A 17,500-nucleotide genomic window follows, 5' to 3' on the forward strand; every position below is an offset into this window, starting at 1 on the left:
TGTCGAGGAACTCGACAAGCTTGCTTTGCGTACACACGGTCAAGACAAAATCTCCTCGTTCTCAAACGCGGTGACGTACAACACATACAATGGCAGGGGAAGTTTGATTCCACTGGCACAACCCTTGGGGCTGCTTTTGCTAATCTCATGTTACTGTGTGTAAAGTAAAAGTTTGGTAAGAGGCGATTTGCCCTTTTTTTAGTCTGTTACAGCGTGAAAAATGTGCTATCTCCATTACAAACGCTACTTTTACCGAAGGTGCGCTCCCGTCTCATACTTTATTCTGAGCATGCGCGTGTTTCTTAGCATACACACAAACGTGTTTCTCGTCGAAAACCAGCTCGACGAGGAACACGACAAGGAAATTGAGACTCCCGTCGAGGAAAAAGAGAACTTGTTCTCTTTTTTCCTCGTCGAGTTCCTCAACGGTTTCCTCGATGAAAAACATACACACAACCGGTTTCCTCGGCAAAAAAGCTCTGCCACCAAGTTTCTTGATGGATTCTGTCGAGGAAAACGGTCGTGTGTACGAGGCCTCAGAGGGGTAGATTTGCTAAAACTGGAGCAAACAGAATCTGGTGCAGCTGTGCATAGTAATCAATCAGCTTTTAGGTTTTAGCCCTCTTGTACACCAATTGTACAACTTCGGCCCAATTTCAAAGCCGCTGATCACTGCGATTTAATGTGCCATTTTATTGCGGCTTGCGACATCATTTAACCTCCTTAGCGGTAATCCCGAATCTGGCTTGGGGTGAATTTTTTATACCAAAAGCGGTATCCCCGAGCCAGACTCAGGGCCGCCTCGCAGCATCCATAGGCACAAGTTACTTACCTTGTCCCTGGATCCTGCGATGCATCCTCGCTGTGTGAGCGAGCGGGTCCTCGCTCGATTCACACAGTGCCTGTGTGCTGCCGATCTCCGTTCCCTGCGACATTACGGCGCACGGGGGCGGAGAACGGCGACAAATTCAAAAAAGTAAACAAACACATTGCATACAGTATACTGTAATCTTATAGATTACAGTACTGTATGTAAAAAATACACACCCCCTTGTCCCTAGTGGTCTGCCCAGTGCCCTACATGTTCTTTTATATAATAAAAACTGTTCTTTCTCCCTGCAAACTGTATATTGTCCATAGCAACCAAAAGTGTCCCTTTATGTAAAAAATGGTTTTAGAGCAGCTAGAAAACAGCGATAATAAATTATAATCACTTGCAGAATTGTGCGATAGCGATTTGTGGGGAAATTCGTCATAAAAAAATAAAAGTAATGACAGCGACAATTCTGCAACTGAGCAAATTTCAGTGATTTTGATTTGATTACATTATTGAATAATTTTTATTATAATTACATTATTATTTGACATAATTATTTATAGTTATTTATTATATTATAATTTATGATTTTGTGTTTCAAACTTTATCATACCCGGGATGTCTACTAGACTCTTGTTTGGACAGATTTAAGTGAGTTATTCCTAAGAATTACGGGCCAGATTCAGAGACATTTGCGGCGGCGTAACGTATCGCATTTCCGTTACACCGCCGCAAGTTTTACGGGCAAGTGCTTGATTCACAAAGCACTTGCCTGTAAAGTTGCGGTGGCGTAGCGTAAATCCCTCCGGCGCAAGCCCGCCTAATTCAAATGACCCGGGTAGGGGGTGTGGATCATTTAAATTAGGTGCGTTCCCGCGCCGAACGTACTGCGCATGCTCCGTTTTGAAATTTCCCACCGTGCTTTGCGCGAAACGACGTCGCATCGACGTCATTTTTTGAACGTCGACGTGAGTTACGTCCTTTCCTATTCACGAACGACTTACACAAAAAAAATTCTAAATTCGACGCGGGAACGACGGCCATACTTTAACATGGCAAGTCTATCTATACGCCACCAAACAGCAGCTTTAACTATACACCGGGAAAAGCCGAGTAGCGACGACGTAAGAGAATGCGACGGCCACGCGTACCTTCGTGAATCGCCGGAAAAAGCTAATTAGCATACCCGACGTGGAAAACGGCGTGAACTCCACCCAGCGGGCGCCGTAGTATTACACCTACGATCCGAAGGCGTACGAAGCCAAAAGCCGTCGTATCTTGGTTTGAGGATTCAAACTAAAGATACGACGCAGCAAATTTGAAAGTACGCCGGAGTATAAGTAGATACTCCGGCGTACTACTTCTGTGAATCTGGCCCTACAGGCCTACAATGTAAAACGCCAAATTTCCATGCAAAATAATTGCTTTTGGTACAAAATTCCAGACATAATCATATCACCAGAGAGGTTAACAGAAGTCAATGCAACTCGTAATGAAATCGCAAAACCGTAGTGCAGGAACCTTTTTCAAAATCGCTGGGACTTGAGTCACAACGATTTGAGCGTTTTCATTGCTGGCAATTGGGTGCGACTTGTCATGCAATTTTGAACTGCCAAATCTTTGTCAAATCGCATGACAAATCGCACTGGTGTCAACCAGGACTAATTGTCAAAGCTTAATTGAAGAAGGTGAAGTTAGAAGCTGATTTTCCAATATGGACTAACAGGATTTTTGCTTCCACAGCAGCCGAATTTTGTTTTTATTTTCATATTGGCTTACCATGGATTTTCACTCCTATGCTAGCCATACGCCAGACGAAAAAAATTGTTCAAACGTGTTTTCGAAAAACGAACACCCGGAAATGAGAGCAAATGATATTTCCATCATGTAATGACCAGATTTCAAACAATAAATCATTCAGCCCTGGTTCACACTGAATTGATACTTTGAATTACGCGGGCTTACGCCGGCCCATTTACGCTACGCTGACGTTACTTTGGGAGCAAGAGCTTTCTGAATACAGTACTTGCCTCTCAATGTTACGTCGGCGTAGTGCATATGAGATGCGCTACGCCCGCTCAAAGATACGACAATGTATCTGAATCACGGCCGTTGGCTTTAGTTATACTTATGGGATGAGTGAAATTTTTTCCACATGTGACTTCCTATAAGGGATAACATGGCACAATACTCTCTTCAAAATATTGTTCACGACACAGAACAGCAAGAAAGGTAAAAACGTAAAAGTCCCAACAAAAATGACAATTAGGAAAATGTCATAATATAACTCAATGGGGCAGATCCACAGAAGAATTACGCTGGCGGATCTATTGATACGCCGCGTAATTTTAAAGTTCCCGCGTCGTATCTTTGTTTTGTATCTACAAAACAAGATACAACGGCATCTGGGATCGATCCGACAGGCGTACGTCTTAGTACGCCGTCGGATCTTAGGTGCATTTTTTCCGCCCCCCGCTAGGTGGCGTTTCCGTCGAATTCCGCATCGAGTATGCAAATTAGCTAGTTACGGCGATCCACGAACGTACGTCCGGCCGGCGCATTTTTTTACGTCGTTTGCGTTCGGCTTTTTCCGGCGTATAGTTACCCCTGCTATTATGAGGCGTACTCAATGTTAAGTATGGCCGTCGTTCCCGCGTCAAATTTTGAATTTTTTACGTCGTTTGCGTAAGTCGTTCGCGAATAGGGATTTGCGTAGAATGACGTCACCGTCGGAAGCATTGGCTTGTTCCGGTTTAATTTCGAGCATGCGCACTGGAATACCCCCACGGACGGCGCATGCACCGTTAAAAAAAAACGTTGTTTACATCGGGTCACAACGTATTTACATAAAACACGCCCCCATCACAGCCATTTGAATTCCGCGCCCTTACGCCGCCAAAGATACACTACGCCGCCGTAACTTACGGCGTGAATTCTTTGAGGATTCGGAAAAAATAAAATAAGTTACGGCGGCGTAGTCTATCTTAGATACGCTACGCCCGTCGGAGAGAAGCGCCAATCTACGTGGATCTGCCCCAAAATGTTTTGCTCAGTGAAAATAGACTGAGTTCTCCTTTAAATCAAAAGGGTACCACATTTGCCAACATGCTGATGGCTGTTTGCCTTTAAGCTAATAACTGCGGGGATAATGTCCCAGCTGCATCGCTATTACTTAACGTCAGAAAGCTGAGAACACATGAAGTCATGTCACCCATCCCTCGCAAGGTGTTTCGAGTGCTTTAATATTTGTCATTCCTTGCATTGTTTACTCTCTTGCACAAGTGGATTAACCACTTCAATCCTTCTTGGCTCATCTAGGGCTCTTTAGGTGAAACTCCAACTTTACACACCCTAATTGAACTAACATTAGTCTCATGTATTGTGTTAGACTTATTCATTTATTAAATCAGGACTCTAGAGCAGAATGATATACAGTATCTCACAAAAGTGTGTACACCCCTCACATTTGTTTTGTAAATATTTTATCATATATTTTCACGTGACAACACTGAAGAAATGACACCTTGCTACAATGTAAAGTAGTGAGTGTACAGCTTGTATAACAGTGTAAATTTGCTGTCCCCTCAAAATAACTCAACACACAGACATTAATGTCTAAACCACTGGCAACAAAAGTGAGCACACCCCTAAGTGAAAATGTCCAAATTTGGCCCATATAGCCATTTTCCCTCCTCTGTGTCATGTGACTCATTAGTGTTACAATGTCTCAGGTGTGAATGGGGAGCAGGTGTGTTACATTTGGTGTTATCGCTCTCACTCTCTGAGGCTGGGTTCACACTACTACACTACTTTCATCCTACTTTGCTCTGTGTTCAATGTTTCCCTATGAGAGCGTCTTGTAGCGTCCTACACAAGTCGGTCCGACTTTGAAAATGCTCCCTGTACTACTTTTGGTCCTACATTGATCCTACTTCAGGCCCATTGAATATCATTGAAGTCGGACCAAAGTAGTATCCTGTTCATGAAAGTAGGATGGATGTAGGACCAATGTAGGATAAATGTAGGACCAATGTAGTAGAGCAAAGTAGGATGAAAGTAGTGTAGTAGTGTGAACCCAGCCTTATACTGGTCACTGGAAGTTCAACATGGCACCTTGTGGCAAATAACTCTTTGAGGATCTGAAGAAAAAAATAGTTGCTCTACATAAAGATGGCCTAGGCTATAAGAAGATTGCCAAGAGCCTGAAACTGAGCTACAGCACGGTGGCCAAGAACATACAGCAGTTTAACAGTACAGGTTCCACTCAGAACAGGCCTCAGTGGTCGACCAAAGACGTTGTGCACATGCTCAGCGTAATATCCAGAGGTTGTCTTTGTGAAATAGACGTATGGGTGCTGCCAGCATTGCTGCAGAGGTTGAAGGGGTAGGGGGTCAGCCTGTCAGTTCTCAGATCATACGCCGCACACTGCATCAAATTGGTCTGCATGGTTGTTATCCCAGAAGGAAGCCTCTTCTAAAGATGATGCACAAGAAAGCCCCTCAAACTGTTTGCTGAAGACAAGGAGACTAAAGACATTAATTACTGGAACCATGTCCTGTGGTCTGATGAGACCAAGATAAACTATTTGGTTCAGATGGTGTCAAGTGTGTGTGGCGGCAACTAGGTGAGGAGTACAAAGACAAGTGTGTCTTGCCTACAGTCAAGCATGGTGGTGGGAGTGTCATGGTCTGGGGCTGCATGAGTGCTGCCGGCACTGGGGAGCTACAGTTCATTGAGGGAACCATGAATGCCAACATGTACTGTGACATACTGAAGCAGAGCATGGTCCCCTCCCTTCAAAGACTGGGCCACAGGGCAGTATTCCAACATGATAACGACCCCAAACACACCTCCAAGACAACCACTGCCTTGCTAAAGAAGTTGAGGGTAAAGGTGATGGACTGGTCAAGCATGTCTCCAGACCTAAACCCTATTGAGCATCTGTGGGGCATCCTCAAACGGAAGGTGGAGGAGCGCAAGGTCTCTAACATCCACCAGCTCCGTGATGTCGTCATGGAGGAGGGGAAGAGGACCTCAGTGGCAACCTGTGAAGCTCTGGTGAACCACATGCCCAATAGGGTTAAAGCAGTGCTGGAAAATAATGGTGGCCACACAAAATATTGACACTTTGGGCCCAATTTGGACATTTTCACTTAGGGGTGTACTCACTTTTGTTGCAAGCGGTTTAGACATTAATGGCTGTGTGTTGAGTTATTTTGAGGGGACAGCAAATTTACACTGTTATACAAGCTGTATACTCACTACTTTACATTGTAGCAAAGTGTAATTTCTTCAGTGTTGTCACATGAAAAGATAGAATAAAATATTTACACAAATGTGAGGGGTGTACTCACTTTTGTGAGATACTGTACATAAAAACAGTTTTACTTGTCAAATTATTCTGTTTAGCCAGCCTTGTGATTTGCAGACCTCTGCCACTCTGTGCAGCCTGGCAATTGATGCCATTATTTACAGGTGTAGCTTTGCAGCTAGTAGCCACCCTATGCTGTAGTCTAAGTTCCCTTTGTATGGGCCGTGCTTGTTATGGAGCACTGCTAGCATGCATTCACCAACGAAGAACTGTGGAGCTAAAATCCCAAGTCCACGCAGATAAAATATAAAAAAATGATCCTTTTGCAATGGGGATTTGCCCACACTTCAAGGGATAATTATCTAGGAGAGGAGAAACAGTTTTACTTACCTGATCCTCCGCCTCCCTAGCAGGCAGTGCTCACCCATGATCCAGCAGTGGACTGTCTGTCCCTCAGCATCCCCACATCCTCAGCAACTCTATAGACCCTGCTCTGGTCTTGATGGTGTCAGGACTCTAGACCGCTAAAGCGCATGGGGTGCAGAAGCTGTGGGCACCAGTCTAACTGCAGGGAGATGTACAACCCGACTTCCAAAAAAGTTGAGACGCTGTATGAAATCTACATAAAAACGCAATAATCAGAGAATCTCATAAACCCATATTTCATTCATAATAGAAAATAGAACACATATCAAATGTTTAAACTGAGATAATCTATCATTTAAAAAAAAAAAGATAATTTTGAAATTGATGGCAGCAACACATCTCAAAAAAGTTATGGCAGAGCAACAAAAAGCTGGCAAAGTAAGGAAAACTAACAAGAACATTGCGCCATAAACATGTTCATTATACCATATATTCAGCTGCTGAGTGTAAAATAAATATATAGCCAGATTCACAAAGAGTTACGCCGGCGTATCAGTAACTTGGAATCTAAGCCGTCGTAAGTTTAAGTGTATGCTCAAATTGAGATACACTTAAACCTAGCTAAGATACGACGGCCTGCGCCGTCGTATCTTAGGGTGCAATTTTCCTGCTGGCCGCTAGGTGGCGCTTCCGTTGAGTTTGGCGTAGAATATGTCGCAGTAAAGATACGCCGTTTATGTAAGACGTTTTCCGGCATAAAGTTAGTCGAACAAATAGCTGGCCTAGTCAATGTTAAGTATGGCCGTCGTTCCCTGCGCCGAAATTTGAAAATTTTACGTCGTTTGCGTAAGTCGTCCGTGAATGGGGCTGGACGTAATTTACGTTCACGTCAAAACCAATACGTCCTTGTGGCGTACTTTGGAGCAAAGCACACTGGGATATGTACACGGACAGCGCATGCGCCGTTCGTAAAAAACGTCAAGCACGCCGGGTCACCAATCATTTACATAAAACACACCCCCCCATCCTCATTTGAATTAGGCGCGCTTACGCCGGCCCCATTTACGATACGCCGCCGTAACTTAGGAGGCAAGTGCTTTGTGAATACAGCACTTGCCTCTCTGACTTACGGCGGCGTAGCGTAAATATGATACGCTACGCCGCCTGAAAGATGCACCGCCGTACCTGAATCTGGCTACTAGTTTTTTTTTTTTTTTGCTGTGCAGTCCTACATTATATATTATAATAATTAGATGGGTTTAGTTATGCTTTAAGGCCCCTTTGACATGGCCGGTTTGTTGCGGCTTCCGGATTCCCGCTGCAAAAATCTGCGGATTCCTGCTGCAGGAATGACCTGGTTATGCGATTAGCATGGGACACTCAGCCCATTTAAATTAATGGTGGGATAAAAGCGGCCACTGCTGATCACACGTGGCCGCTTTTATCCCAAAAAGGACCATTTGTGCCTCATATCCTTAAAGTGTTACTAAACCTACAACAGTAAAATCTCTGTGTATACAGTGAAGCATGCTTGTTATACATGCATGTAATCAGCACATGGCCAATCAGCACTGTCCAGACAGAGGGTCAGGGGTCATGCAGCATCATAGGACAGTCAGAGGAAAATTAAAACTCCTCCTACTAGCTTTAACCAGTGCTCAGCCGGACACTGATAGAAGTCACAAGACTGCGATATACTGCTGATGAGAAAAGGTATTTAACAGTTTGTTTGAATTTCCATGTTCTGTGTACTGTGGGAGACCAGATATAGTGAATGCAGGGTCCTGGGTTTAGTAACACTTTAACACTTTTTTTATATATGTATGTAGATTAATGGGTGGCTGTCATTACTGACTTGTTAAAAATGCCCAAGCGCCAGGGCTATAATCCTCATTTTGGCTTCATAACCTAGAGAAATACTAAGCTGAACCAAGCACACAGGAAGGGAGTTTAGACTTTTCCTGGTTCACTGGCTGCATGCTTGTTCCATGCTAGTGACTCATTAGGTTAAGAGTGCAGGATCAGGTTGACAGCTGAGTAGCTTGCACCATTTGAAACATGTCAGCAATAGCTGTTTTATATTTCTATTGTATGAAAGAAAGAGGCTTAGGTGGACTTTAATGGCACCATAGGAAAAAATGATAATCAGTCAGGGATATAGTATAAAATAATTTTTATTACAAAAAATAGAAACAATTGATGTACAGTAAAATAAAAATTATTTTAGTGTGACAATCATGCAATAGCTCATTATAGACATTCTGTTGTTACCAATGAAATATCCAATTATCAACAATACAAGGTACAGAGGCTTGACATGTTTTGCGGTTTTATTCCGTAGAATCCGCTTCCTCAGGAGCTAGATACATATATAGGTTTGTCAAGGGATATGCATGAATTTTGTCACAGTAACGTGGGCACTGCGCCATAAAAGACAGATAGATGGAACAAGAGGGTGGCCCACCCCGGAGGGCACAGGAACTCACAATAATACACGATTCGGATGATAAATTCTCCTATGGAGATATATCCATTCCAAATCCCAAAGGCATCAAAAAGAAGCGATATGAACTAATAATGATTAACCCCTCGGTATATAGGGTAATCTGAAAGTTTGAGTGTAAAATGCACTCAGGTTTAGATGGAGTATTCATTTGGATGAGATTGATTTAGGAGCATTAATGGTGTTCATAATAGTGCACCTTGAATAATATTGGGTGATTTGTAGTTGGTGTAATTGATCACCCTGCAGACTCACAATCGCTTCCAATTCATTGAATCTGACAGACTTCCCACTAGGGATTAAAGTTTTTTGAAGCCAAAACGGGATTTATGGATCTCTCCTATGGCAGCACACAGCTGGGATCTGTCCATACCCAGCCTTAGGCCTTGTACACACGATAGGATACCCAGAGGACAACGGTCTGAAGGACCGTTGTCTTAGGTTAACCGATGAAGCTGACTGATGGTCCGTCATGCCTACACACCATAGGTTAAATAACCGATCGTGTCAGAACGCGGTGACGTAAAACACAATGACGTGCTGAAAAAAAACGAAGTTCAATGCTTCCAAGAATGCATCGACTTGATTCTGAGCATGTGCGGGTTTTTAACCAATGCTTTTGCATACTAACGATCGGTTTTGACCTATCGGTTAGGCGTCCATCGGTTAAATTTTAAAGCAAGTTCCTATTTTTTTAACCTAAGGTTAACTAACCTATGGGGCCCACACACGATCGTTTTTGACCGATGAAAACGGTCTTTCAGACTGTTGTCCTCTGGCTATCCTATCGTGTGTACGAGGCCTTAAATTACCACTGCTGCCTTCTTCTAAAAATGCCTATTCGTTCACTAAGTTGGTCTGCTTTGGTAAAATGACCTCTTAGGCCCCGTACACACGACCGAGTTTCTCGGCAGAATTCAGCCAGAAACTCGATCGGAGCTGAATTCTGCCGAGATACCCGGCGTGTGCACACTTTCGGCCGAGGAAGCCGACGAGTTCCTCTGCGAGCCAAATAGAGAACATGTTCTCTATTTCCTCGTTGTTCAATGAGGAAAGTTGGCTCGCCGAGATCCTCGGCGGCTTCACACAGGACTCGACGAGGAAAACGATGAGTTTTGACCGTAGAGTGCCTCGGACGTGTGTATGGGGCCTGATACATTACTGTATACAGATCTGACAACTTCCTGCGTCATTGCTGACTAAGGACCAACATTTCAGATTATGAGTTTAGACCTAAAGTGCCTTCCATCTTTCTTTCTTTATGGGTAAAACTGCAGGTCTGTAGGGTAAGAATAACCTGTTTATGCAATAAAACTACTTGAACGCAGATATAAGTCAGTATTACTTCTTTGCATGTTCACTTGCTGCATGCTTGTATATAGGGCTGCAACTAACAATTATTTTCATAATCGATCAATCGGCCGATAATCGATGAATCAGATAAACCTCAAAAAAAAGTTTGGTTGATAATTTAGTTATAATGTAAAGTTTAAAAAAAGGCAATTTATTCTTGAATATGTATATGCAGTAGTAAATACAACTAACCGGCTATATGGTTGGGGAACGAATTATCGAATCCACTCTGAGAATAAGAGACAGAAGAGATGTAAATACTTAGAGGTTGAATCTGGTACTTATCATCAGACTTTTTATTTTATTTAATATGACCTAAAACACTGTTTTGCAGATTTTCAGACATGACTGTAATATAATATTATGGATGTCAGACTCCTTGTCATAGGTGGGCAGCTTAATATAAGCTACCTTCACCTGCTGTCACTTTAGAATCACTTAAATCATTTTCTTCTCCTGCCCAGGACTACATGTCCCATGAAGTATTGCTCTTCATACATTCACGATTTTTTAGGCACTTACTGACATGTATGGATGGTGTACTGAGCTGTATGTGTGCTGCACTGTATTTCCTGATATGTAAACAAATAATGCATTTTATATGCAGGCCAACTAATCGGCTGACCATTTCATTTTTATGAAACAACTCTTTTCATAATCGATTATATTTGATTGTGTTGATTAGTTGTTCCAGCCCTGGTTGTATAGGGTCTGTGATGTTGCAGCTATTGGAACACCATGCAAGCCAAGGACCTAGCATGAGATCAACAATGGCATCTGGTAGCATCAAGCTCAAAATGACATTAACTGTGGCAGCCTGTGCAATTCTCTCCATCCAAGGCGCCCAAACTGCTGAATTTCCACTGCTAGTTGTTCTGCAACGTTATAAAAAAAAGATAAAATCAGTTTCTACTTTGCTTTCATCTGTAATGCCATACCGTAATTGTATTTTTAAGGGTGAAGCAGGCATAAATGCCTAGATAATAAATACAGATTGCTAATAAATAAAAAAGGAAGCATTTTAGGCTAGGTTTATACAGGGAGTGCAGAATTATTAGTCAAATGAGTATTTTGACCACATCATCCTCTTTATGCATGTTGTCTTACTCCAAGCTGTATAGGCTCGAAAGCCTACTACCAATTAAGCATATTAGGTGATGTGCATCTCTGTAATGAGAAGGTGTGTGGTCTAATGACATCAACACCCTATATCAGGTGTGCATAATTATTAGTCAACTTCCTTTCCTTTGGCAAAATGGGTCAAAAGAAGGACTTGACAGGCTCAGAAAAGTCAAAAATAGTGAGATATCTTGCAGAGGGATGCAGCACTCTTAAAATTGCAAAGCTTCTGAAGCGTGATCATCGAACAATCAAGCGTTTCATTCAAAATAGTCAACAGGGTCGCAAGAAGCGTGTGGAAAAACCAAGGCGCAAAATAACTGCCCATGAACTGAGAAAAGTCAAGCGTGCAGCTGCCAAGATGCCACTTGCCACCAGATTGGCCATATTTCAGAGCTGCAACATCACTGGAGTGCCCAAAAGCACAAGGTGTGCAATACTCAGAGACATGGCCAAGGTAAGAAAGGCTGAAAGACGACCACTGCACAAGACACACAAGCTGAAACGTCAAGACTGGGCCAAGAAATATCTCAAGACTGATTTCTCTAAGGTTTTATGGACTGATGAAATGAGAGTGAGGCCCCGTACACACGACCAGTTTCCTCGGCAGAATTCAGCTTCCGACCGAGTTTCTGGCTGAATTCTGCCGAGAAACCCGGCCGTGTGTACACTTTCGGCCGAGGAAGCCGACGAGGAGCTCGGCGAGGAAATAGAGAACATGTTCTCTATTTCCTCGTTGTTCTATGGGAGCTCTCTCCCCGCCGAGCTCCTCGGCGGCTTCAGGGCTGAACTGGCCGAGGAACTCGATGTGTTTGGCACGTCGAGTTCCTCGGCCGTGTGTACGGGGCCTTAGTCTTGATGGGCCAGATGGATGGGCCCGTGGCTGGATTGGTAAAGGGCAGAGAGCTCCAGTCCGACTCAGACGCCAGCAAGGTGGAGGTGGAGTACTGGTTTGGGCTGGTATCATCAAAGATAAGCTTGTGGGGCCTTTTCGGGTTGAGGATGGAGTCAAGCTCAACTCCCAGTCCTACTGCCAGTTTCTGGAAGACACCTTCTTCAAGCAGTGGTACAGGAAGAAGTCTGCATCCTTCAAGAAAAACATGATTTTCATGCAGGACAATGCTCCATCACACGCGTCCAAGTACTCTACAGCGTGGCTGGCAAGAAAGGGTATAAAAGAAGAAAAACTAATGACATGGCCTCCTTGTTCACCTGATCTGAACCCCATTGAGAACCTGTGGTCCATCATCAAATGTGAGATTTACAAGGAGGGAAAACAGTACACCTCTCTGAACAGTGTCTGGGAGGCTGTGGTTGCTGCTGCACGCAATGTTGATGGTGAACAGATCAAAACAATGACAGAATCCATGGATGGCAGGCTTTTGAGTGTCCTTGCAAAGAAAGGTGGCTATATTGGTCACTGATTTGTTTTTGTTTTGTTTTTGAATGTCAGAAATTTATATTTGTGAATGTTGAGATGTTATATTGGTTTCACTGGTAAAAATAAATAATTGAAATGGGTATATTTTTTTTTTTGTTAAGTTGCCTAATAATTATGCACAGTAATAGTCACCTGCACACACAGATATCCCCCTAAAATAGCTAAAACTAAAAACAAACTAAAAACTACTTCCAAAAATATTCAGCTTTGATATTGATGAGTTTTTTGGGTTCATTGAGAACATGGTTGTTGTTCAATAATAAAATGAATCCTCAAAAATAAAACTTGCCTAATAATTCTGCACTCCCTGTATGTGTTGCAGTCCTTGTTGCCTCTCTGTAAAGCAATTCCTGCTGGATCACTTTTCAGAGACATTTGACAGGCAGTGAGGTGGTGATATGTTAGCATTGCTGTTCGGTCACCTATTTTTTGCATCCCCAACCGCAAGTGTAAATGAGCTCTTATTGAGCTACTGACCAATGTCTATGAGGTTTGCCTGTTCTGTCTGTGTGGGTTTCCTCTGGGTACTCCAGTTTCCTTCCACACTCCAAAGACATGCTGGTAGGTTAATTGGCTCCTGCTTAAAGTGGAGGTTCACCCGGAAATAACATTTTTTAACCTTAGATTCCTGCTCATTTTGTCTAGGGGAATCGGCTTGTTGTTTTAAAATCGAAGCTGTACTTAACGTTGTAGAGAGCGATCTTCTCCGCCGCTTCCGGGTATGGGCTGCGGGACTGGGCGTTCCTATTTTGATTGACAGTCTTCCGACAGGCTTCCGACGGTCGCATCCATCACGTCACGATTTTCCGAAAGTAGACGAACGTTGGTGCGCAGGCGCAGTATAGAGCCGCACCGACGTTCGGCTTCTTTCGGCTACTCGTGACGCGATGGATGCGACCGTCGGAAGCCTGTCGGAAGACTGTCAATCAAGAAGGAACGCCCAGTCCCGAAGACCCATACCCGGAAGCGGCGGAGAAGATCGCTCTCTACAACGGTAAGTACAGCTTCGATTTTAAAACAACTAGCCGATTCCCCTAGACAAAATGAGCATCAATCTAAGGGTAAAAATTGTTTTATGGGTGAACTCCCGCTTTAAATTGGTCCTAATCTGTGTATGAAAGTATATGAGATTAGATTGCAAGCTCCTTGAGAGCAGTGACTGCTGTGAATGTACAGCGGGTAAAGCTCTCCGTAAATAGTCAGCACTATATAAATACCTGTAATAAATAAATAAAGCCGGGGATTCTACCAGGGACAACCTTTTCCAGGGACAATCCCGACAACTTGTGACCCCTGACAGCTGCTGGGGGGTTAATGCAATGGGACAGAAGCCTGGAAGGTGTCCTTGTTATATTGTTGTGCCCAATCCAACCATTGAGCTGAGGACAGCTGCTGGGACATTCACATGGGATGGCAGGATCCCAGCCACCACTACTGAATACAGAAGCCGCATCTCTGCCCCCCCCCTCTATTGTCACCCCCCCCCTCTTTTTTTTTTATCCTCTTTCTAAAAAACAAGTAGGCGGACTGCAGCCCCATTCTACCCAATGGCAGCTCACAGGCTCCTGAAAGCCAGAAAGACAGAAGAGAGAGAGGGAGAGAGGGAGAGGGACATGAGATGGGCTGCACACTGCCATCCAAATCCTTTAAACCATCATCACAGATCAGAGCCTGTGGACTTGAAACCACTGAGACATGACAGGCTCACATTCACAGCCCGAGGCAAAAGCTCACGCAGCTTACTGGGGGCTTTAACCAAAAAAAAAAACTTTTTGGAAGTTTAGAAAACTTTTTTTTCTTCAGACTTTTGTGCGTTAAGGAGAACCCAAGCCAGGAGACGTGAACCCCTAGCACCCTCACACACCTGGGGAGGGGAGAAGGATTTTTTGGGGGGGCCCTTAACAGGACTTAAAGGACCTTTTTTTTCTGGGAGAGACCTCCAGTCATGATTCTGCTCTCATCACGAAGTGTATTACTGTCAGTATATTACCCCCAGATATTCCTCATCCTTACCAGTGGCAGTTACCTGTAAGTCCTTTTTTTTTACTTTGTTTCTTCTAGCAGGTGTAAACGAAGGGTTGGCTATTGGTGGGGGGGGGGGGGGGCGTTTTCCAGTGCTCCAACGAATCCTTGTAGCTTTGAAAGTTTGCGGTGCAAAGTGGCGTGTGCAGGGCGATCACACTTGTATTTTTATTTATTTTTTTGTTAATTGTGTTATGTAAGAATCTATTCTTAGCAGGCTAGAGTCATTTTGAATGAATGGGAAAAGAAGTGTCTAGATGCTGACGGGAGGGTGTGAGTCCATGTTTCCGACTGCCAACGTGCTCCTGATTTCCAGGGACAGTCCCAAGTCTGATAGACTTGTCCTTGGATTATTTTTTTTCTGGAAATTTTTATGGGTTATGGCACCATTTAACCCTTGTTATTTTGCGCTAGATGGTTATGTTCTAAAATATTGATATTGATTGACTTGTAATGACTAATCACAAAGCAGCTAAAAAAAATGTGGTTATAAGAGATAAGCGAAATGAGTCAAGAATAAAGCTTTGCCTAATTAATTATTGTTAATATTATACAGGATTTGTACAGGGCCATTAATTATTATATAGGATTTGTATAGCGTCATGAATTATTATATAGGATTTATATAGCGCCATTAATTTTTATATAGGATTTATATAGCGCCATGATTGTTTATGATTTATATAGCGCCATTCATTTTTATATAGGACTTATAAAGCACCATGAATTATTGTAAAGGATTTATATAGCGCCATTCATTTTTATATAGGGTTTATATAGCGACATGAATTATTGTATAGGCTCTATATAGTGATACAAATTATTATTTTGGATTTATATAGTGCCCTGAATTTTATATAGGATTTATATAGCGTCATTAATTATTATATAGGATTTATATAGCACTATGAATTATTATTTAGGATTTATATTGTGCCATGAATTTTATATAGGATTTATATAGCGCTATGAATTATTATTTAGGATTTATATTGTGCCATGAATTTTATATAGGATTTATATAGGGCCATGAATTATTATTTAGGATTTATATAGTGCCATGAATTATTATATAGGATTTATATAGCGCTATGAATTATTATTTAGGATTTATATTGTGCCATGAATTTTATTTAGGACGTATACTGTGCCATGAATTTTATTTAGGATTTATATAGCGTCATGAATTATTATTTAGGATTCATATAGAGCCATGCATTTTATATACGATCTATATAGCGCCATTAATTATTATATAAGATTTATATAGCCCAGTAGTTTACAAATTTACTTTTTTTTTTTTTAAATTACCAAATTTTAAAATCCATACATCTGTGCAGGTACAGTATGGTTAGACTCGCACAACAGTTATGAAATGTATTGTTCTTTACAGTCTGGACAAATTTACATGCAAAGTCAGGACAATCAAAAATGTGATTGGCTCTTAAAGATGAGATGCACCAAATTAAGTAGAGAAACTGATGTAGTCCACATGACACACTTACATTGGCTGAGCAGCAAAGTGTTCCTGCAATTACCTATGTAGATGCCAGATGAAGCTGATGTGTTAATGTTGAGTCACTGGTGGTTGGTTACGGAAGTTGTCTTGTGGTTGGGTCAATCATGTTTTTGTTGGATAACGCAGAGATGCTATTTCTACTGTTTTTGTGCCAAGGTATAATCAATGTTGCATATTTTAAGTTATTTATTTTTGGCTTTGCAGAAACTGTATATTTTTTTTTTTTTTGGTATTTTGATTTACTGGGCGTGATTACATACATAAGGTAATGTTGGTGCAGTGAGTTGCAGATCTCTGTAAAAGGTCAGCAGTATCGTTGTTACAGATGACCATTGAGCCAGAACATTTTACCCAATCGTCTGCTGCTACAGTCATTGCTCTAATGCCGATAAGCAGTGATGGCGGCTCACACAGCATGGAGAAAATAGGTGATTGATATGTCAAACTGGAACCCATTTTATATGGCTAACCTTTATTTGTTAGCAGACCACAAACTGGTGCTCATTTAAAGTGTATCTAAACCCAAGATCAAAAATATAATATATTATAGCTTACCAGTCCTTAGATGTACTGTAGTAGCTGCATTTTCATCAAATACTCTGTTAATCCTGACAAATGCATTGCCCTTGTCACTTCTTATGAGCTGAACTGAAAGCACAAACAAAGTTATCTTCCTTCTGTAAACTGCTAATCTCCAAACCCTGTTTTAAACCTGTTCTAAAGGGGTTGTAAAGGTTCTTTTTTTTTTTTTTCTAAATAGGTTCCTTTAAGCTAGTGCATTGTTGGTTCACTTACCCTTTCCTTCCATTTCCCTTCTAAATGTTTTTTTTTCTTTGTCTGGATTTATCACTTCCTGTTCCTCCTCAGTAAGCTTGCCCCCATCATCTGAGCTGTTCTGGCTCGCTCCCTCCCTTGGGACTACTTCCCTGCAGGGAGATACTGTATTCACGGAACAGCTTGGATGATGGGGGCAAGCTTACTGAGGAGGAACAGGAAGTGAGAAATTCAGACAAAGAAAAAAAAACATTTAGAAAGGAAATCGAAAGAA

At 42.3% G+C, this 17,500-nt stretch overlaps 1 protein-coding gene across 2 annotated transcripts in view; it reads left to right on the top strand.

Annotated features, from left to right (window-relative positions):
- The window catches only part of WNT7B (Wnt family member 7B), a 196,633-nt gene that overhangs the window by 12,334 nt on the left and 166,799 nt on the right, over positions 1 to 17,500 (top strand). Inside the window, exon 1 of one of the 2 annotated variants that reach the window (XM_040345787.1) lies at positions 14,454 to 14,939. The exons of the other annotated variant lie outside the window; for it this stretch is intronic. Coding sequence (XP_040201721.1) covers positions 14,857 to 14,939 — 83 coding nt within the window. The 5' untranslated portion in view covers positions 14,454 to 14,856. Of the gene's footprint in view, positions 1 to 14,453; positions 14,940 to 17,500 lie in introns of those variants that run through there. 2 annotated transcript variants of the gene reach the window in all.

Source organism: Rana temporaria, chromosome 3, assembly GCF_905171775.1.
Source record: "Rana temporaria chromosome 3, aRanTem1.1, whole genome shotgun sequence".
NCBI classification, from domain to species: Eukaryota; Metazoa; Chordata; class Amphibia; order Anura; family Ranidae; genus Rana; species Rana temporaria.